This window comes from Danio rerio, chromosome 5 (genome assembly GCF_052040795.2).
Source record: "Danio rerio strain M-AB ecotype USA chromosome 5, GRCz13ab, whole genome shotgun sequence".
NCBI classification, from domain to species: domain Eukaryota; kingdom Metazoa; phylum Chordata; class Actinopteri; order Cypriniformes; family Danionidae; genus Danio; species Danio rerio.
In genome coordinates this window covers 34,743,974-34,768,411 of record NC_141025.1, presented here as the reverse complement: position 1 = coordinate 34,768,411, position 24,438 = coordinate 34,743,974, and the positions used below count along the sequence as shown (strand labels likewise).

The window sequence follows — 24,438 nt, the reverse complement described above, 5'->3', positions numbered from 1 at the left end:
GAGAAATGACTATGAATAATAAACCATAGAAAATGGCCAAACTACTTGCTCTACAAACAAGTGTTTGCATGACTATACAGACAAAGTAGAGTATTGTAATAAGAAAATATCAGTTTGAAATATCAAGCACTATAATGAGCTATTTTAATGTCTAAAAATGAGCGGAAGTGAATGAGAGCGGAAGTTTCGAGCCAAAAAGATTCAAATTGCTACACCCACTTGAATAAGGTAGTATTAGATAGTAATAGATAGTATTGGCTTATTTGTTTATATTACTATAGTTGTTGCATTAACATAGGAACTACAGAATTACCAGATGTAATTTGAATTAACAGATTATTTTAAGTACTTTACAATAGTATATATCGAAACACTATGGTATTTGAGATAAATTACTATAGTATTTTTTTCATGTGGATGCACTTCACTTTCTAGGAAACAAATTGAGTTTGTTTGCTTTATTCACTCATTTTCTTTAACTGAGTTAGTTAATCGAACAGTTAGTTCGGATTCATAAGTTTGAGACCTTGCACAAGAATAGTTTTCACTTTTTTTAGACATAGACTATAAAATTCCTGACAGTCTAATCAGTAATATAAAAATACAATATAACAAATAAAGACATAAATAAATATATGATGTGACTGGAAATATTTGAAATGAAAAATTAAGCAGGAAAATCATTTTTAGTTTTATCATCATATTTAAATACTTTGTTTTATCAACAATACAGTTGTCCTTCATTATTTCCTGCAGAAGTCACATTCTAAAAATATCCCTTGATGGTAAAATCCACAAAGTAGCTAGCTATATTTTTTACAGTTATTGTAGATGTTTTAAGGCTGTAAAACCTCTCACAACACACATTATACACTTTTCTCAGACAGGCATTTACATTTTCACACTTTTTTCCCTTGTTTAAACATTGTCAAAGTTCAAACTTTTATAGAAAATAAGTCTACTATTATAGAATAAAAACAAATATCCAAACCTGTTGTCAGAAGCAAACATTCATCACTGTCAGCGAAAGGTTCAAGCAAAAGTTTAGCTTTTGTGCGGAGAATGTTGGCATCCACCGTATGTTCTTTTTTTCCTGCAGTCACTGATCCACAAAGAAAAAACAGACTCCAATTTTAAAAGGGTCACACAGCAAATATGCCACGCACATGAAAGTTGGAAGTAACACACTCTAGACATGCACATTTGCATGTTATTTAAAATAAAACTACTCAGATGGTGCTCTATGGTAGGGCAGAAATATGAACATTGTCCTGAGTTGTAGCTGACAGACAGACAGCTGCGGCGACCGACTTACAGCGACGGTGTGCGTACCCTGATTTAAACCTTTGTATACAATTCTATAATACATGGCGTGACACATGAGATGTGCCACCCCCTTTATGATGATCTTGCTGCAAACCTGTTTGCATCCTTGTTGGAATTCACACTGCTAGCAATCTGCGATTTATGTTCATTTGGCAAGCTGAATGCATTTTTTACCGTACAGGACACAGGGAGGAGATGCTTGACAATGGTCTACAGCTAACCAGGATACAGAACACAATGCACTGTAAAAAATGAATAGAAATAAACATGTCAAATTGCACAAAAAAATCCACTAAAGGTGAACCGCGTTATAGCGAAGGACCACTGTATTCTAGTGACTCCATAACAGTGCATCATTACTGTGTTTGTCTAATTGAGGCAAAATGTTATGAAACTGACAGCACTGATAAAGTCATATTCTGTACACAACACAATTAAGAGATAATTGAGTTAAGTAGTTATCTTTTGATTGAATGTGATTAATCCGACTTATTAAAATCGACCCTTAAATCATACTTATATCCTAGGCAGGATAAGTCGATAAGATGCAGACCGTTTAGCAGGCACAAGAAGGTAAATGTTAAGGACACATTGTTACGGGATGCTGGAAGCGACGTCTGTTTGTCCCACTTTAGTCACACAGCACAACAATCCGTCTTATCTCAGAAAGCACGCTGGATAAAGCAAGGCCCGCAGCCTAGCATTTCATTAGCAGAGCTTTTCTACATTTCACTGAGCGTCGTGAGCATCAACTGGGTCATATGCACATATTTGCACACATTCGACAGAGGAAACTCAAGGTTATAAAGTGTGGGTTGATGGAGAGCTGAATGTGATATTTGACTTCTCTCTCAGTCACACATACATTACAGCATCCGCTCTCTCTCTTTCTCTCGACCCTCCTGCCGTCTGTCTGCTAAATAGCATCTGACCTTTTCTGACCTCCATTTTTGGAGATGGAGTGGGGGCGAGATAACAACTAGCGTTTCAGCTTACAGCTTGGCTTTAGATCAAAAGAGAAATGTGCTGAGAATGACACACAAAGTAATGATGAAATTGGAGGAAAGGTATTCATCTTTGACATTTAATGATCGCTGCCTTTTGTTTTTCACTAGGTAACGTTGAATTACTGCTCGCCTGACAGTCATAAAAAATAATGCCTCATGGGGGGACCGGTTGGATGAAATGGTAGATGTGCAGTTTGTAAGGCACTTTGGAAGTTCGCATTTGTGGTTAAATGAATCAAATTATTCAAGTTTCATAAGCTAGCACTATTGTCTCTGACCTTTTGTGCACCATGTACCATTTTTCTCGTAGGCTGGTGTGGGAGATGGAGGTTGAAGGTACATATTATGCATAGCGTTTATTAAAAATGTAGAGACCGGAAAATTTTTTAGTTTATAATTTAGAGTCATGTGTTTGTGCAATGTTAAATGTTTGTTTATTTCATTTCAATTAATTTCAAGTGTAAAATGAATGCATTTTATGTAGAGCATTTGTTTAGCCTAAATAATACAAAGTTCTATTCTTTCAGACATGTTTATATTCATTTTTAAACAATACAATGAATTTTTTTCGTGTCAGAAGATCGGTGAAATGTCTATTAAGTGGAATACCAGATATTTTGTTAGAAAAAAACTAAATTCTAAATGACTTTTTTTCATTTGAAAATTGTCATACCTTCACGGAATTAAAAAAAACAACAACATTTTGCCTTACAAATCTAGTCAATCCAAAATATCTGAGAATTTTCAAGTGGTGTTTTACTTTTCCTATGACAAACAGCAAGCGTTCATATTGTTTACTATTATAAAATTTGCATTTCTCTTGCAAATGCTTACAGCAATTTAAAAAATACAGAATAATCATTTACTCATTCATTCTTTTTCTTTTCGGCTCAGTCCCTTTATTCATTTGGGGTCGCCACAGCAGTATGAACCGCCAACTTATCTAGCATATGTTTTACACAGCAGATACCCTTCCAGCTGCAACCCAGTACTGGAAAACATCTATTCACATTCATACACTATGGCCAATTTAGCTTATTCAGTTCACCTGTAGCTCATGTCTTTGGACTGTGAGGGAAACCAGAGCACCTGGAGGAAACCCACACCAACACAGGGAGAACATGCAGGTTCCGCACAACAACGCCAACTGGCACAGCCAGAGCTCAAACCAGCAACTTTCTTGCCGTTAGGCAACAGTGCTAACCCCTGAGCCACTATCGCCGTTATAACGTTATTCTACAGAATTATCAGAGCAATAGTTAATTAAATATATAGAACACTTATTTATTGTTTCACCACATCACATCAACACAGCAGTTCACCATAAAGCTCAGTCAGTGTGAGCTCTAGGAATGAAAGACGCGTGACAATATGTTGCCCAGTATGTTTCATAACTTTGTTTTAGTGGCTGTCAGTGCAGAAACCTTACATTGGAAGGAATTATTTTGCTAATAATGTTTCCTAAGTTGTGCCATATAAACATTTTTTTAAAGAGCAAATGCCAAAAAAATTTAATACAGTAAATGTATAGACATTTTTCCAGAATGTTCTCGCAACCCAGTGAAAAATCTTCCACAACTCGCTATTAGGTCGTGACTGGGTAGTAGCAGAATTTGAACTACCCTATAATATCTTAAACACTTGTTTGCTTGTGTTTGTGCATAACATTTGTACATAAAAATTAAGTTTATTTCTCTAAAAAAGTAGTGTTATTTAATTTTTTTTTTGTCGCTTTACTACACCTTTTTAACAAAAAATAGAAAGGAATGTCATTGTATGTCAACTAATGACAATTATTTATTTTTTAAGTAAATGAACAGATTATTAGGTTGATCTGTTTCCACTATTCCTGTGTTGGTAGAAATGTCTGTAGATGCAGTTGCTTATATTGTCTCTCGCTCCCTTAGAATATCTTTACACAACCCAATGACTCATCATCTTATGGCTGTATATTAATGAGGCCATGTGTGTGTGTGTGTGTGTGTGTGTGTGTGTGTGTGTGTGTGTGTGTGTGTGTGTGTGTGTGTGTGTGTGTGCGTGTGCGTGTGTGTGTGTGTACGATCTGTAGCCTTAGTGACCTTTAGTTTTATTTAAAGGCCTTTGATAACAAGTCGCATTCAGCAGTCCTGACTAACACAGACATTCATACATGTCATGCACAAAGAATGGACTTTAAACGGGTCGTTGTTTTGTTTTCACATGCAAACATTTCTTTTGTGGGTGGATTTTTTTTCATTGTGTTGGATGATTAAAATCGAGGTCAGTGGCATAATTTCATTTAGTTATTGTGTTCTGACTACTTTTATTACATTTATATTACTTGTATAACTTTCATTAAACTTTTTATAACCTGTTTTCCTCCTACGCAGTGCTCAGTGCTTACTTGGCCATTCTATATTGTGAATGTCAGTGTTGACAGTTTTTTGTCATTGCTACCTTGGTAATTTGGGTAAAAGAATTATTAAAATAAAGGAATAATTTGGGAGAATCGATATATTAATCAATAGGGTATATGTGGAAGCATGCAGAAGGACTTTTAATTTGTCAGGAACCTGAGTCAAATGCTTCCAGGGAACTGTATGCCGTTACAAAATTGCCGTGTTTAAGGTCTGTTTCCTATAAAAATCAATGATCTTTACTGCCTAAGTGATATATCGTATGAAGTGGGTCTCAGTTTGTACAAGAAGCACTGCATTAAATTACATTATTCCACGCCATGTCTTTAAAGTTTTACATTTTATTTTACTCCAGTTTTTCCAATGGTGTTTCTATGCTTGCCTACTGATCTTGATGGACGTGTGAGAGTAAACAGCTTTTCATCTCAGTTTACACTTCAACAACTTAACGAATGCTGAAGTCTGTTTACTGATTATATTTTAATCACATTACAATATCGATGCTGTAAAAGGAACTGTATAAAATTTAAAAAGTCACATCAACCATTCACCAGAAGTGTGTATGGTATGGGAAGAAACATTCTTGTTCAAAATGCATGAGTGAGAATAATTTTAATCATGTAATATAAAAAAGTAGCTTTATTATGACCATTTTAAAATGTAATGCAATTATTTTTTAGTAATAACATTTTTGGAACTCAGTTATGTATTCCAGATTACATTAAATCCAACTACTATCAGCTATTATTATTATTATTATTATTATTATTATTATTATTATTATTATTATTATTATATTACCATTATCTACTTAAAGAGATCATTCACCCCCAAAATAAAAATGATTCACTCACCCTCATTACATATGTTCCAAACCTGTAGGAGTTTCTTTCTTCTGTTGAACACAAAAGAAGATATTTTGAAGAAAGCTGGTGACCTGTAACCATTGACTTTTTAAGCTGCAGTATTTGTGTTTCCTACTATGAAAGTCAATGGTTACAGGTTTTCAGCTTTCTTCAAAATTAAAGAAATACAGGTTTGGATCAACTTGAGCAAATGGGAAGTAAATATTTCTTTTTGGATGAATTGCCCTTTTAAATCTGTGTTTTGAGCTAGTATTTTCTAACCCTGAATTTACCCTCACACAAACTATTCTTCATTTTCATGAAGACGTTATTTAAAATGTTTATTAAGCCGTTTCTCAGCTGGGAGCTGTTGGCTGCTTCCCACAGTGTAGGTAATATCAGATTTTACTATCCTTTTGGGGACATTTGCTCGACACAATGTAGGCAAAATTCTCTCACTCTATCTGCCTTTCTCCGTCTCTCCCTCAGCAGAGAGCATAAACTGCTGTCTCGGTCAGATGGTTTCTTCTTTATGAGTTTTTGCTTCCAGGGAATGCAGAGACCTGAGGGATTTTATCTCTTCTTTTTAATCCCCCCATCCTTTCTTTATCATTTGCCCCCCTGTGTGCTATGTATCCCTCTGTTTTTTCTCTGTTCCCCTGTGCAATGGCTTTGCTGTCCTGTGCACCACCTATTTTTATGCACCTGTTTTGTTTTGATTTTTCTGCTTTCCTTTCCATTTTAGATTTATATTTATGGCTCACTGTGCTTGATGTCTTCTCCACTCTTTCTCTCTATCTCTCTTTCTCTCTCTGTCGTCTCTATCGTTTCCTGTGTTTCTCTCGTCTCGTTCTGATTAAGGGTGAGCTATAGTCTAGCTTATTAACTCTGACAGTAATGGACAATTTTCTTGGCCTTTTCTTAATAGTGTGTGTGTGTGTGTGTGTGTGTGTGTGTGTGTGTGTGTGTGTGTGTGTCAGGAGGGTCTCAAGGCTTATAAGATCTCCTGCTTTGTGGCTAGACTTGTATCTTAAAGTTCCTGAGGGTTTTTTATTCTAAATCAGGCTTTTCTGATCATACCATGTATAACTTGACAATTATTGTACATTTAAGATCAGACACTACAGGAGAATAAATAAAAAAAATGTTACCACCATCCTGATTGCACTCACAAATCCAGGGTTCTCTACAAAGGCAAATGACAGGTCACTCATTGCGATCCTTTGTGCTATTTTGGCTATGATGTCCTGTGCCTTCATGATGACTCGGGGCCCTCTTCAAACTCTCCTGCAGCGTGAGCTAACTGGTCTTCGGTTGGGTTACCTGCATGGGTAAACTTTCTGTATTCTGTCTGGTGTTTGTTTTTGAGGTGCCTCATCAGGTTTGTTGTGTTAAATGTAGCCTTTTCTTACCACCTCTTGCAATCCCAAGTTTACACATCTCACAGTTTACTATGGCATTAACTTTAAAATACTTCCAGACCACAGACATACTCGCGCTTTCCACCTTAAGCTGCTTCGGTGTTCCAATAACGTCTCTGCTGGGGTTGGGTGCTGCAGATGTGTTATCGCGCGCGTACTGATCAGCTGTGTTGTCACGCACGTACTCAAGAGCGGTGTTGTCGCGCGCCTACTGAAGGGCGGGACCGAAGGTGTGCCGCGTCGCGGGGGCACTTTTGATCATTTTGGAAGGGCACTTTCTATCCGAGACTAAAAAGGGCATGTGCACTGCACAGGTTGAGCCCTATGTGTGCACGTGCCTGCTTAAAAGTGTATTATTTTAAATGTATTGTTACATTATTTTTAGAATAGATGGATAAATCTATTTATAATAACCCAAAAAGTCCAAAATCTTAATTGACAGGTGCTTGAAAAAAGTTAGTAGTGTCTGAAGAGTCTCGGCTTTAGAATTAAAGTGGAAAAAAAAACAAATGTTTATTTTTATTATTTATTACTTAAAATGTGCTTTTTTTGGTAACACCATACTGTTGGTGAACATATGTCATGGATAAATATGTATTATTTCATGATTAAGCATTTTCAGTTATTTTTATTAGTTTATTAGTTTGTTCTAATCTTTGTAAACATACAGTACTATTGATAAATAAGGTATATGTTATTAGAAGACTATGAACGTTAGGAATTGGGGTCGCATGGTAGTGGAATTTAGATTATGATGGGAGGCTACTTTTACAGTTAGTTTTCCCATAATCATGGAAAACCTGGAAATAGTCTGGTCCAGTTTCCATGGTGACACCGCTCATGACGGATTTTTAAGCTGTGAGGTCACAATACATCCACACTGCCCACACTGCTTTTCTGTCCCAAACAAATACCTCTGTTTTGACTCACATAATAACCTATTATCTAGAGTCAACATTATTCCTCTAATCTGAAACACTCTCTCTCTCTCTTTTCAACTGTTTCTTAAAGCGGTATTCAGTGTTGAAAGTTACATAGATTGCTGGCTAATATTTGTCCACACTGATGATGAATGGAGCTTTGCTACTTGACAAGCAGTTCTATATTAGGAAAAGTGTTCAAAAGTATTCTATTTTTTTTATATTTTATTACAAGTCTCTGCTTACCAAGGCTACACTCATTTGGTCTTTTTTTTGTTTAATAATTCTGCTCTTTTAAAACATTTTAAAATGTCATGTATTTTCTGTGGTTTTCTGCAGCTCATGATTCTTTAGAAATCATTCTAATATGTTGATGTTCTGCTCAAGAACCATTTATAATCATTGCTTATGTTGAAAGAACATTTTTAGGACAACAGTATTTCCAGCAGAAAAGATCTTTTTAAATCCAGATCAGAAAAGAGCCGTTTTAAATTGTAAGTTCAATTGAAAGTAATGAAGACAGCAGAAGTCAATGATTCATGTGAATTATTTAGCCTGACATTTACTGCTCCTAAATATTGTAAAAGTATCTTAAACTAAAATATATTGTGATCAAAGGGGTAAAAGGTTAAAAAAAAGTAGACATTTAAAAAGTAGCTATTTTAGAGCAGTAATCACCTGTATACCGTGTGGTATTTTTATTTAAGATTATTAGACTGTCAGAATCTTGAAAATATTGTAGAAGTATTTACAATGACTCTTGATAATTTTTTGCTCTATTAAAAAATATGTATTCATTTGTTTCATAAAGTCTTTCTAACTCCATACTTTTATTATAACTCAGAGTAATATTAATAACAGCTTGGTGGGTTAATCGGAGCATCTGGATTTATAAAAAAGAAAAAGAGAACAAGTGACTCTGAGTAACTTCAGGTTTTGGTTTGGAGTACATATTTGACAGTAGGTTTTGTGTCAGGTTGCAGGGTCTTATTTATGTGCCAGGCTTTGTTTTTGATGCCAGCACAATCTTTTCTTCTAGTCATCATTTCAGCCACATAACTGAACGAATCCTCAGACAAAAGAGAAACCGATATAGAGCCTGTCAATCTTTTTTTATTTTTTACCAAATTCCATTTTATTTTGTACACTTTTTGTTACATTATTTTATAGGGTTCTTTTCTAACCTTTATAAATACATTATAAATATATAAAGTGTGCTTTGCTTGTTTTTGGCAAGGGACATTGATTGATTTCCAAAACAGCACAGTATCATAGAATCTTAGGAACAGTCTTAGGAATGAATTTTAGAAATATGGAAGTGGGATGCATCTTATTTTGAAAGAGAATATAGATTTCTATATTTTTGTATTACTTTATTGTATATGAGTCATGAGGAGATATATTTATTAAAGTCGCTGTGAAATATAAGCTGCAGAGACTTTTATTTGAGCATGTTGATGTACAGTACCTCAAACTAGGCTTTTTTGTACATGCTTTCCTCAAAGCAAACACTAAGAGGAGTGTGCAGGATATTGTGACTGGAGCCATCAAACTGACATTAACAGAAAAGGATAACGAACTTAAAATGACTAAGCAAATGGTCAGACTTTGATTGGAGAGTATTACAAAATTTTAAAAAATCAGTGGATTATTTGTTCAGCACGGATTAATTGTTAACCTAATGAATAACAATATGCGCTGGCAAAGTAAATAATGCAGGTTTGGATTTCACATGGACTTTAATGAGAATTCTATGATGATATTAGTTTTTCACAGACAAAAGGCTTTCAGGCACAGTCTACATGGAGCCGAACATGACTCACCGCTGTAAATAGAGACTGAGACACACACTCTGAATCCTATTTAGGATGCAGGCTGAACTGTGTGTGTGTGAATGTCAACAGCAAGTAGACTGATTTTTCTGTCTAAGTCCCATTTGCTGGTTTTGATAGGCTCCCTGCCAAATAGCTTTGATCAGAGCAGCTCTCACTTCAGCACTAGCATCTCTCCTTCCTTCTCCTTTTCTTTTCTTTCATATTCTGACAGACATCAGCAGCACAACCTCTTCAATTATAATGACAGACCCTCCATCTACTCTGCTCTCTTTTTCCATTTCTGTGTCAGACTAATAGTAGATTTTCTTACACTTTTTTAACGTGTGTGTGTGTTTGTGTGTTTTGGTTTAGGACTTCCTGACAGATCTGATGATGTCAGAGGTGGATCGATGCGGAGAGAACGAGCACCTGATATTCAGAGAAAACACGCTGGGCACTAAAGCCATCGAGGAGTATCTCAAACTGGTCGGACAGAAATATCTGCAGGACGCGCTGGGTAAGGTGTTAGTGGAAAGCAATGTATTTTTCTGACAACATGATGACCCCCTCCAAGTTACTAAGTGACAGAAGCACTGACATAAACGTTAAATAAAAATATAAAACATATATGCTGGCGTTTATCCTGCCAGACTTAAACTTGGCCATTTTATCAGCTCAAACACATTCCGTGCAGCACTAGAAACATTTTACAAGTTTTATTTTATGCTGAGTTTCCCGTATTCTTTTTAAATAAGATTATGAAAACACATTTACTGTATCCTGCTTGGCTGTAAGCTTGCTTAGTATTAGATAATGCCTTTTTATTAATACCTCTGTAGTTTAGGGATAAGATGTTTAAATGTCTGGACTAGCAATTCATCAGCAAAACAAAAATGCACGCTGCAAATCTCACATTGTGTGTAAATCTACTAAGCATATGTGTGAATGTGATTAAATGCAGTGCAGAGAGTGAATCTCTCTTTAGATTTGCATTAAGAAGCCATTTGGTGGTGCTGAATAATGTATAGTTGTTTTTCTTAGATAAATGTGACTTGTGAAGTGCTTCTGAATTATTAAATGGTTCACTCCTAAAGACTGACTAAGTCCCTCAGCAGAGCGAGAGTTGGGCGGCAAAAAGAGCGCATTACACCGCAAGGTTATATAAAGAGTGTAAAAGCACAAGGGATGGACCTTTTGGTCATTTCATCCAGTCTAGTTCACCGAGTACTCTAGTGCTTAGGTTGTAAAAACATTTCTCTTTTTTGAAATCAGTGTCCAAGATACTGTGGGAAATCTATTAACAGAATTAAAGAGGCAGCTTGCCCAAAATTTAAAAAAATAATAATAAAATCTTTAATCATTTATTAACCTTTCTCCTTTTCTAAATCTGTATGAGTTTCTTTATTCTGTTGATCATAAAATAATATATTTAAAAAATTACTGAAATGTTGTGTTGTAGGTCTTCAATCTTTTTTAAACAGTTAAAACAAGCTTTAATTTTCATTTGTTCATATATAGCTACTCAATCTGGCCAAAACCTATACAATCACCAACAATCCATCTTAATAAAACTTTTTATTTAAAAAGGTCTTTTTTAACTCTTTATCATGATGGTTTAATTATTTTCCTAACAATAAAGTTTGTTTAAAAGTTATCCATGTATTTACTGCTGAGAACACTGAACTAGACAGATTGTTTTGCACAGATTCAGTATTTTAATAGTTTTTAAAACTTTTAACATTTGTTATTTTTTTTTATTTTTTTTTTAAGAAAGTTTATGTTGGAAAAAAGTGTACAAGTAGAGCTTGCTTGTTTTTACACAATATTTAAAATATTTTGCTAAGAAATAAAATCTAAAATATATTTTTTTATTATTAATCCATTATTGTATTATTAAATGTGTTAAATTTATAATATTTTTATATAAGGCAAATAAAAATCTTTTCCTTCTCGGCCATTTGAAAAATTTCCTTGCCTTTAGCCCATTATGAATCTAAAGTTTTATTCATAATGGTCTTAAAAATGTCTTAAAAAGTCTTGAATTTAAACCTGCAGAAACCCTGATTGTACTGCTAAAGCAAAGGGAAGATATTTTGAAGACTGTTGATAAAGTGAGGGTGAACTATTCCTTTAAAACCTATTTGGGTGGTTGCTATATTTTGAAATGGGTACAGTAATTGTTATTTTCTAACACAAATACTTTGATATAACACTAATGTACACTTGCTTATGTGTGTGAATATATAATGAAACAGAATTACAATGCAAATCAATGATTAAATAAATTACAGCAAAACTGGGAAGATGACCAGAACACAGTTATTCAATAATCCAATATCCTGGAGGGATTTGTGGTGTTGGATTTCTGTCATTAAATCTCCCCTGGACAATTACTAAAAGGCCATTTATCTTAGCTCAGATTGCAGAAGAAGTTCATATTGTATTACATATAATGGTAAATCAGTTCAGTTTGAAGGCACACGCTTTATCTTTTGTGATCATAGAAGAACTCAAACTAATGTTAAGATTTTATCTGGGTGTGTCGCTTCATGGTTTTGTGACATCCAGCAAGCTCTTTTTCTGCTGCTGTGGCCCATTGGACTGACTGTGTGAACTATTAGTGTCATATTTGTGGCCTAGAATGAGTTCTCTGGTCTTCCTCTGATTTTTAATCGATATGTATTGTTTACAGAGAAAGAAAAGAATGCCCATGTCTGACTGTTATTTGTGGGATTATTTGAAGAGAGATTATAGTGTGTGACAATATAGGGGAGTCAGCTGAATCCACCTGCTGGAACAACAAAATCAACAATTCGGCTCAACGTAATAATCCGTGTTCACATAGCTGAAGTTTGAACATTTGTGTTCAGAAGTGTGGCATATATACAGTACAGTTCAAGTCTAAATGAAAAGCCTTTTAATTTTTTAAATAACACATAATTTAAATAAATTATTAAATAAGTTAATAAATAATATAGATAAAAAGTGTTGTTTAACAAAGAGATTTCTAACATTGTTTTAAATTACTTTATTTTAAGGTTTTTATATATACAGTTGAAGTCAGAATTATCAACCCCACTGAATTATTAGCCCTGTGTTTACCCCCCCACCCCCCCATTTCTGTTTAATGAAGAGTTTTTTCAACACATTGCTAAACATAATAGTTTTAATAACTCATTTCTAATAACCAATTTATTTTATCTTTGCCATGATGACAGTAAATAATATTTCACTAGATATTTTTCAAGACACTTCTATACAGCTTAAAGTGACATTTAAAGGCTTAACTAGGTTAATTAGGTTATCTAAGCAGGTTAGGGTAATTATGCGAGTTATTGTATAACAATGGTTTGTTCTGTAGACTATTGAAAAATATATAGCTTAAAGAAGCTAACAATATTTACCTCAAAATAGTTATTAAAAAATTAAAAACTGCTTTTATTCTAGCCAAAGTAAAACAAATTAGACTTTCTCCAGAAAAAAATATTATCAAACATACTGTAAACATTTTCTTGCTGTGTTAAACATTATTTGAGAAATATTTAAAAAAGAAAAATCGAAAGGGGGCTATATATATATATATATATATATAGCCCCCTTTCGATTTTTCTTTTCGATTTTTCTTTTCAAATATACACACATACATACACAGAACAAGAACAAAATTAAAGGTGATTTCCAATCATTAAGCACTAGTCTTTTAGCCACCACTTTTCCTTGTAATAAAGCCTATTTCTTTATAGCTAATTTCCTTTGTCTTTGGCATGATGACAGTACTAGTTCTATAAGATACAAGAAATCAGATTAAAATGCAATTTATAGCCGTAACTAGGTTATTATGTTAACTAGGCATGATAGAATATTTAGGCTAATTATTGGAAAATAATGGTTTGTTCAGTTGACAGTCCTGGAGAAAAAAACATAAAGGGGCTTATACTTTAAACCCTAAAATAAAACACTGCTTTTATTCTAGGCTAGCCAAACTAAGTATATAATATTATAAGGTTGTATAAGGTTTAGTATTAGTTATAATTTCCTATTGTAATAAAATTGGGAAACATCACTTTAGTGAGATATTTGAAAAAGAACCGAAAGGGCTAATAATTCTGACTTCAACTGTAACAGGCATCATTTTTTCAGAAAATGTGAACTTTTTTAAATACATGCTTTTTTTTTTTTTTAGGTGATCCCAAAATGCAATAACGGCTATTGAAAATTCAGTTTTTCATCAAAGCAATAACTTACATTTTAAAATGAAGTTGAATTCATTACTTTCGAATAATATATCACAATATTGGATTAAGTTGATTTAGCAGTGGTGAGCATAAAAGATTAAATCTAAGCACAAAATTTTTAAAAAAATTCAAAAACACATCTTGTGATGCCACACTTTTGAACAGTAGTGTATTTTACGCTGCAGTGGGTCAGTGCTTATCTGAAGCTGTGTAATAAGGAGACCACAGAGCATCTGTTTAGTCTCTAACTGGACGATGAGGAAGGTGGGGTTCACTTTTCAGTTGTACATCCACATGGTTCATGCTACACTGGTTTGATTTTCTCCGATGCTTTCATGCACAACAGAACAGAGGGGAAGAATCGACCAGTACCTGTATATGGTCTCTGTGGGGAGGAATCTGGCTGTGCTGTTTGTTTTTGATCGACAAAAAGTTTGTTGTATATTCCCAGGACTGGGACTCTCATTAGTTCTGAGTCAGATAACCTGAAAACTTTACCTGCTTCCTGGAAAGGGATTAAAAGCAGGGATGAGCTTGCAAGTGCCGATGTTCATTGCTGATGGTAATTTTGAATATTTGCATTTAGAAATGCATGCATTCTTGTTCTGAATACGAGATCATGTCAAGATTAATCAATAGAAGACACCATTATTTCTTGATTTTTTTCAGCAACTTTGTTTATGTTAAAACATCTAAAGCTCACGCAGGATTTATTTTTATTGTAGGTGAGTTTATAAAGGCTCTGTATGAGTCTGATGAGAACTGTGAAGTGGACCCGTCCAAATGTTCATCTAGTGATCTGCCCGAGCATCAGAGCAACCTCAGGATGTGCTGCGAACTGGCCTTCTGCAAGATCATTGAGTCTTACCGGTAACTACAGTCTGTCCTGCACTGAACTGTCTCTTCATGTCAACCAGTGATGCATTTTATTGCAAGATGCTGCTTTTTCCTGTAATTTAATTATGACAATATACAACAAAGAAAAGAAGAAACTAATCACTATATATGTTTTAATATTGTTTATTTATTATTATTATCATTATTATTATTATAAGGAGTATGAACCGCCAACTTATCTAGCATATGTTTTACGCAGCGGATGCTCTTTCAGCTGCACCAATCTCTGGGAATCTTATTTTTATTCATTTATTTTTATTATTATTATTATTATTATTATTATTATTAATACTATTATTCATAATACAACTATTATTCTTATTTTTATTTGGGGTCATTAGGATTTTTAAATGTTTTAAAATAAGCTTATCCTTAGGGACAATATTAATTATTGTGATCATTTTTATTATTAATATTATTATTATTAAATGTAATAGTAATAAAAGCAATAATGACTGGAGTAATCATTTCATTTTAAACTACATACATTAAGTAATACATATATATTTAATATATAAATATTTAACTTTTTTTTTTACATTTAATAAATACTGCGTTAATTAACAGATTTTTTTTTTTAAACTGACCCCAAATTAGTTTTGACTGGTAGTGTAAATCTAAAGTTCTGTATTTCAACATGTAAAGGACAAATGTTTAAAGGGTAAAAATGTCAATTTTGTCAAAGTTTTTATTGGTTTCAATGTTAATTCAGTGTTCAATTCTTGCCTTTTCATCAGTGTGTTTCCTCGGGAACTCAAGGAGGTGTTTGCGTCGTGGAGGCAGGAATGTGGTAATCGAGGGCGTCCAGATATCAGCGAGCGTCTTATCAGCGCCTCCCTGTTTCTGCGTTTTCTGTGTCCGGCCATCATGTCTCCGTCTCTCTTCAACCTGACGCAGGAATATCCAGACGACCGCACTGCACGCACACTCACTCTTATCGCAAAGGTCACGCAGAACCTGGCAAATTTCACCAAGTAAAGATTTCATTCTCTCCAGAGTGTGTTTTAATGTCTTCTAATCGAATGCTTTGGTTTCATTGCTCGTCATGCTATTGTGAGCAAAACACTATTAATAAGAATGAAATGAAGTTAATAGATATAATTATGATTATAAACTCGCTGGTGTGGTTAATTGAGGTTTTTAAACGCATCAACGAGTCATTCTTGTTCTCGTTTTCTGTCAGGTTTGGTAATAAGGAGGAGTACATGTCCTTCATGAATCAGTTTTTGGAGCAGGAGTGGACCAACATGCAGCGCTTTCTGCTGGAGATCTCCAACCCCGAGACCATCTCTAATACTGCAGGCTTCGAGGGCTACATTGACCTGGGTCGCGAGCTCTCCACATTACACTCACTGCTAGCTGAAGTGCTGTCCCAAATGGACCAGGTCAGTCTCTGTACCATACAGTCTACTAGGCTCCAATATTGTGTAACTTTACATCTTCATGACATTGGCGAGTCAAATACTATCTCTGATTTTAAAGTCCACAAAGATCAAAACTAACCATATGATCTTGTTAGCTCACATTGGTAGTGTTTGTGGTGAACAATTCATCTGTGCATGTCATTCAGAGAAAAAAAAGTTTAGCCTTCTAATTTTAATTGAAATCTGAAAATGCACTTCCTGTTTGTTTTCAGTTAAATGATCAGATTAGTATAACTCTTCTCTGTAATAACTCTTCTAAAACTCTTTTCCCAATCTTTCTAAATGAAATGCCTACTTTACTATGTCCATTTAGCCTGCAGTAGAAAAAAACAAGCCACACCCACTGTTTGCTCAATTAAAATCTCTAGGAACTGCTTCACATTACAAAAAGAATTACAAAAAAAAATTTTTAAGAAAATTTTTCTGTTTATCAAGACGGCATTTGTTAAATGTAAAAACAATTTATTAAAATAAAAAGATTTATTAAAAATTTAAATAACTGCTTTAATATTGTATGCTGTTTCAAATGAAATGATTACTCCAGTAACTCCTTGCCTTGCCTATATAATAATAATAATAATAATAATAGTTAATATTAGAGTGATTTCTGAAGGATCATGTAACTCTGAAGACTGGAGTAATGAAGCTGAAAATTTTAAATAAATGAAAAAAAGAAAATGCAGCCTTGGTGAGCAAGAGAAGCTAATTTTAAAACATTTAAAATCCACTCCAAACCTTTGATCGGTAGTTTACACATCCAGCAATATTTTACCAAAGGTTTCAAAGTTAACTGAGACTAAAACTGTATTTTAGTAATTTTTGCTAGTAGAAAAAAGCTTACTGAAATAAAATATATTGTACAATTAGACCTTAAATAAAATAAGCAAAAATTATTTACATTAAAAAGTAATAAAAATGACAAAAGCACAAGAAAACAAATAATATTTATATCTCAAATGTGTCAGAAAAGCCTTTCTACAGGTTTAAAATAAGTGTGTTTAAATGGGTGAATGGATCAATGAATGATTAAATGAAAAGCTAGTTAACAAATTAATAAATGAAAGAATAATTAAATACATTTCTTAAAGTTAAATGCCAGTAAAACTCAAGCCCTTCTGCTTTAGTCTGTTTTATACAAAGTTCAATCTTTTACCCTGTTCAATGATGACTCCCTAGTCAATTTCTCAATCCATGTGAAAAGTTTTGGGGTTATACTGGATGGTATGCTCTTGTTTGCTTCTTATATTAGTAATATCTCTTGGTCTGCCTTTTTTCATTTGCATAACATAACAAGACTTCACTATCTCAACAAAGTACTAAAGTGCTTGTTGATGCTTTACGGATGGATTACTGTACCTGTCTCCTGTCTGGCATCCCTGATAAGCAACTTCATAGACTGCAGTTAATTCAGAATACAGCAGCTAGGATAGTTACCTGCTCGTGTGCTTCGGATCATGTAACTCCAATTCACTTTCACCTGCACTGGCTCTCTGTTCACTTTCGTATACATTACAAAAGATTCCTCTTAACATAAAAAGCTCTTCATTACTTGACTCCTCACTATCTTTCTGATCTTCTTCATTTGTACACTCACTGAGATCATCTTCTGCTGAATTGTTATTCGTTCCAGAATTTAAGATTAAGTCATTTGGTGGCAGGGCTTTTAGTTGTACAGCACCAAAGTTATGAAACTCCCTGCCTTTGCACATTCGCCAGGTGAACTCTATTTCCAATATTAAATCTCAGATAATTTTAATGATTAAAAAATAATTAAGCTTTTAATGATTTGCTGGTTAAATATCATGTCTGTTGCTTTTTACTGATTGTATTTTTATGATATGCTTGCGATGTGCTGTAAGATGTCCTTGAGTGCTTTGAAAGGCGCCTACAAATAAAAGGTATTATTATTATTATTATTATTATTATTATTATTATTATTATTATTATTATTATTATTATTGAATAAATAAATAATTTAAAAGATGAATATATCATATATTGGTATAAAATGAGTATCTGAAAACAAGTCTTAATGTTTATTTTTATTTAAAGTAGTTCAAGGTTTTTTAATATATGGATGTCTTTTTCTGTGCAATGGGCCATAATGCTGATTATGAAAGTCATTTTCCTCCATTTGTTCAGTGCAGTGTTTGCCGTTGAGTGGTAGGTGAAGTCAGGAGAGTGTTGTGACGAGGCAGTTCTTCACATTGACGCCACAGAAGGTTCTTAAGTTGTGCTCCAGTTTTCTGTGTTTGTTCTTTGAGTAGGTGGACTGATGTGAGCAATTGCCTTCAGGCTGAACAGTCAGGCTTTAAAATCTCTCATTTTATTGCCTTTAATGTTTAGACCTCATAAAAAAGATTCACCATATGTTTGTTTCTCTGTATCTCATTTATTTAAATATATTTTTTAACTAAATTGTCTTTTAATCCTCCTCCTCCTCCTCCTTCTCCTCGAATGCTAAATACAAATAGGCTGCTGTATTTGGCCAGATTTTCATCACTAATAGAAAACTTCCAGTCTTGCAAAATGCCTTTAAGCAAAGTTGCATTTATCTGCAGCCACTCACCTGTGCTGTAGACACTGCATATAGCTATGCAAACATTACTAATTAAATTTGTAAATGTTGGATATTCTCACTGCAGACCTCGAGGTTGAATTATGCAGATCACGTTAGGTGAACATGCTCGGAAAGCTCATGTCTTCTCAGTGTTTGGAGCTCTACATTGGAAGTCCATTTGTCCCCGAGGCTGCCATAGACTGATAGCAGCCACACAGAAAAAGAAAGTAAAATTATTAATGGATATGTCACCGGCATTTACTGCCATGCAGCCAATTAACATTCAATGATTTATGAAACAATTTATTTAAGCCAGAGGGGTTGAGCCAGCAGGAGTGCCACAAAATCAGCTCTCCGGTTATCAAAATTTTTAATCAGTCACATTTGAATTTATTAAAATCTACACTTCTGCTTTATTTAATGCTAATGAGAGGTTGTTATAAGTTTTCCTTAGTCTAATTTTTGTACATAAACCATGGGTTTTCACTAGACATGGGACAATAATATACCGTATACCGTGGTTTGGAAAAGTCAAGGTTTTAAAACTGCCAAAATTTTCTGCTATACCGTTCCTATAGTATATGTAAGATTTTTATTTATTTATTTTTTTTGGGACAACAATACCTCCAGCAGTAAAAAATATCAAAAGATACCATTTTACAATGTGAATAAATCAGTGTTTTAGAAACTAATGAAGACAGCAGAAGTCAATAATTAATTTTCATTGTTCTTTCTGACATGTTTACTGCTTCAAATTATTATAATCTATTAAATTATTAGAAACTATGTAGTTGTTTTTACCCAGACATTTAAAAAGAAACTATTTTACAGCAGTAATCACAATACGTTAAACCATGATATTTTTATCCAAGGTTATCATACCTTATACCAGCCCATGCCTAGTTTCCACCTGTTTTATTTAGGGTTCCATAAAGATAAACTTACATTATTATAAAACTAAAATGTACACAATACAGTACAGATACAAATACTACTGTCTATATACAGCAGGTGGACTTATACTCTTTTGCTCAAATGTTTGGAATATGTAGTTTTTTATGACCCCAAAAGCTGTGTTTATATGATAAAAACACAGTTGTAAAACAGTAATAATATTACAAATCATTACAATTTAAAATAACTGTTTCTGTTTGAATAAAACTGATATAATTATTCCTGGTATGAATCATTACTTCACTCTTTCTGTCTTATGATCCTTCAGAAATCATCATGATATGCTGGTTTAATGCTCAATAAATACGTTTTTATTGATTCTTTTTTATTATTATTATTCATTTTACACACAGTACCGATTTATATTATTAAATACAAATATCAGGTTATAAGAATTGGCTGCCTGGTGGATAAATCTGCCTGCAAATAAGCATTGCTCTTTAGGAGGTAATTAGGTTGAATTGATTGTTTAGAGAGACCATTTGCATTTAAATCATTGCCTGGTGCTTTTAAAAAATCCAAAGCAACAGCGCTTTCAGTCTATTCTGCACTTTTTATTAGTAATCAGTTCATCAGCGTTGCCTCAATCAAAAACATGGCCTTGGCTCTGCAAGCATTTTGCTCTACCAGTTCAGCTTCAGGTACTCATTTTCACAAATTATGTTATCTTCAGCCTCTCTTCTCAAGGGGACTAACAGAGTCCTGCACAGATTAAAAATATATTTAGCTAGTGTGTTCATTTTCAAATGATCTTTCATCCACATCCTCAGAGTGCTGCCTCCAAGCTTGGCCCATTACCGAGAATATTGAGGGACGTCCATGGAGCGTTAACAAACCCGACGAATGTACAGATGAGCGTTCCTTCTGACCGAGTGCCCTCGCCACCAGTCCCTGGATGCAGCATCTCCACTGGGATACAAAAGATGGCCATTGACAGCGACCTGCCAGGGTAAAGCAACAATCACATCTAGTTTATTAACAACCTGAAACCAAGCAGAATAATGTATAAAAAGAAGGGGCATTATCACAAATCGACCAATCGGCTTCAAGCTCGGTGTTACTTAAGGCAATTACACAATAAAAGTGGCGAAGTACAGTTCTATTTCTATATTGCTTACGTACTCAGCATTATCTGTCACTTTCAGACACAAAGACAGTCCTCGTCCTTTTTCTTAAGAGTGTGCCCTTACTTTATCCAGCAGACTGCTCTTCTAAAGAGAGCGGCTCATCTTTATCTGTCTAGCTCGCTGCTAATTCCCCACCGACATTTATGAGAGCCAGAGAGAATGAGAAGCCTGTAATTGTAGTCACACACACACACACACACACACATTCAGGGAAAGAGAAGATAAATATACTGGGGGATCAAAAGAGATGGAGGGTGTGAGGAGAAAGCATCGAATGAAGCTTGTTGGTTGGTGTCTGGATGGAGATTATGATGAAATTAACATTTTTTTCCCAGACATCCAGACAATAAACACAGTCTAGGTGGAAGGAAAGATAGAAAGAGATGCATAATAACCTTGAATTTTCTCTGCTGTTATATACATGGCACTTATGTATGTTGGAGAAAGATTTATAGGTTATGAAAAATGTTGTTTTTCAATCAGACTAGCTGCTATATTGGGCCAGAGGTCTTGTGAATATGTTTATACATAATAAACTTTATTGCTGTTCCAATGGTTAAAGAGCAACATTAAAGTATACTGCTTCCTAAGTAGCTTAAACTATAGGAAGAGTAGCTAAACCATTGTAGATTTGTGGTTACCTAAATCTACAATGTTTTAGTTTTTTTAATTTTTTTATTTTTTTGTAGTAGAATTTAGGTTAATTTTCATAAACAAAAATGGGCTATTGTGGGTTGTCTAGCTCTTTTTATGCTTCTTAGAGAATCAAGCAATAACAACATTCTATGACAATTTGTACTTTTTGTTTTACAAAGTTTTCTATGTTGAGTTTTCTGACTCATTTAATTAAGCTGTGTTTTATTTTATTGTGAATTATATTTATGCAGCATACAACAACGAAGAAAACTAGGATTTAGAGCTAATTTATTTCCTCTCACAACATTTAACCAACTTTTGTGTGAATATCTGTTGTCACAGTATTGAGGGATTAGCAGTCATATATTCTTGTGCAAGTTTTCATTAGAAGGTAACATTTCAGCAAGGACAGCAGCTCTCTTAGACAACAAGGCATTAAGATTTGAAACTGCAATAATGTGTTCTCCATTATATTTTAATTGATCGCAAATTGCATGTCCTTTTACTGACCTATATTGTGATTAATTATTTACACTTCTCTCTTTCTGGTCCTTGTTTCCATCTTTTCACTTTACTAGCCCAGTGGACTTTACTCGCCTTCCTTCCCCCACCCCTGAAAACAAAGACCTCTTCTTCGTTACACGCTCTTCTGGCCTCCAGGGCTCCCCTACCCGCAGCTCCAGCTACTCTGAGGCCAATGAACCCGAGCTGGGTCTGGCCAACGGTGGCAAGAGTCTGTCCATGGTAGACCTCCAGGAAGCAGCCAGAGCGTTAGAACCCATTTCCATTCCGGCAGGGATAACTTCAGAAGGTATGGGTGAGGGTGCCATGGTCCCCTGGAATGCACGGACTCCTCAAGGCAACATTGCTGGAGGCCCAACTCTTCACAGGCCAGTACAGAGTCCCACTACCCCAGGAGCAGAAGGGGCCCCAGGCAGGCCCACGCAGCTCTTGGCCCCACTATCTTTCCAGAATCCAGTGTACCAGATGGCAGCAGGGTTGCCAGTCTCCGCTAGGGGTAATGCGAGTGGGGATTCTGGGTCGGAGTGTCACAGTTCCGTCAGTTCCCATAGCAACAATGAAGAGTGTCTTGGAGGAACCAAGACCACCTTCCTTACCCAGGGTGCTTCAGTGGGCGAAGAGTTTGCAAGGCGTTCGGGAGATTTTTCGAGACGCCAGCTATCGTTAACCGACCCGCAGCATGGAAACCAGCCAACAGTACCACGACAGAGCAGTGCTGGCCCCCAGCGGCGGATTGACCAGCCTCCACCACCTACACAGACTGCACCCAGAGGACGAACTCCACCCAACCTTTTAAACTCCGGCCCCTACCCACGACCTCTCAACAACACTATGATGTCATCATCACCAGACTGGCCTGGAAGTGGTGCACGGCTTCGGCAGCAGAGCTCCTCTTCCAAAGGGGACAGTCCAGAAACAAAGCATCGTGCACCACATAAACAAGTGAGTCATGTTTTTTTGCATATAAAGATTAGTATTCAGAGTACGCATCAACATTTAAAGCCATGATATAAAAAAACTGACATGGTTATTATTTTATAGAATATTGCAGGGATTTATCTGAGCAGATCATTTTTATTTAATTGTGCTCCATCAAATCTTTAATCCAAAGCAGACATCTCTTCTCTGTTTGGTGTGTGTACTGATGCAAGAGCTGGGCAATAATTCCTTGCCTCCAGCAAACGGTCAATCACATGAAATCAGAGCAAACAAACCACAATGATCAGTCAATTCCCAGGGGGCCAAATCAATATGGAAGAAAAGAGTCTTGCAATTTCCGTTTTATGCAGGCTTTTAAATCAGCCTCTGAGCTGGATCATTTTTTCTTATGCATCTTTATCTGAAGCGAAGCTAGTAATTTTATAAATATACCTTGCGGCAGGTCTGATTTATCGAGTGTAATAAGAATCAAAAAAGCTTAGCTTGCTACCAATCATGAACCCCTGACATTGACTATTGCCACAAGCAGTCATTTTTCTCAGTGATTTGACAATGAAGTGGACAGGAAGGACATTTACCTTATCCACAATGCATTGTTCTCTCTCTCTCTCTCTTGGGATTTGATTGATTGTTTAAAGTGATTGATGGAAGCATGTCTATGGAAGCCACATGTGCGCACACTTTTATTACATCGCAGAGCACCTCCAGGCTCTTTTTGTCTCAACGTGAAAGGCACATCTGCGCACTTTATGTGAACACTGTGGTGGAGTATAAAATCAGTTACATTATACAGTTGCAGAAAAGATTAGCATCTTCCATCAAATTGAGCTATTGTTTGTTATACCTCATTAAAACTGATGAAAGAGGGGTGGTGACAGATTTTTATTGTATTGTAAGGTATATCTGAGTGAAATGAGGTCTTAATAAAAGGTTAAAAAAAAGTGTATGATAGAGTCTTTAGTTTTCAGTTAATTAATTGGATGGAGGCAGGTAGGGCTGGGCAATTATTCGAAAAGTTATCAAAATTCAGAACCTATAGTCGATCCAGGTGAATTTTTTCCATTACTTTCCCTACCACGTGCGGAGTAACGTGACACCGCTCTGTTTACACTTCTGCATCGAGCACAGCGTATGGTCTGGTGCAGCTTTCATGCGGTTGCATATTCCTCCCAGTGACTGATACCAACAGTGAGCTCTCGTAAAATGTAACTACACGTCGCAACGACCCATAGCGCAAGCTCTGTGATTGGTCAGCTTGGTATCTTTGACGAGTGTGAACGGTGTGGAAAGAGCAAAAAAAATTTAATAAAGAAATAAAAGAATCGTTCAATTCAATTCACCTTTTCTTGTATAGCACTTTTACAATGTAGATTGCGTCAAAGCAGCTTCACATAGAAGATTATAGTAAATTGAAA

At 35.1% G+C, this 24,438-nt stretch overlaps 1 protein-coding gene across 9 annotated transcripts in view; it reads left to right on the top strand.

The window, feature by feature from the left end:
• dab2ipb (DAB2 interacting protein b) overlaps positions 1-24,438 on the top strand; it is a 191,903-nt gene that overhangs the window by 154,390 nt on the left and 13,075 nt on the right. For 7 of the 9 annotated variants that reach the window (XM_087252099.1, XM_087252100.1, XM_087252098.1 and 4 more), the window contains 6 exon segments: positions 10,102-10,246; positions 14,690-14,834; positions 15,599-15,835; positions 16,045-16,246; positions 20,570-20,748; positions 22,141-23,026. In XM_087252099.1, coding sequence (XP_087108225.1) covers positions 10,102-10,246; positions 14,690-14,834; positions 15,599-15,835; positions 16,045-16,246; positions 20,570-20,748; positions 22,141-23,026 — 1,794 coding nt within the window. 9 annotated transcript variants of the gene reach the window in all.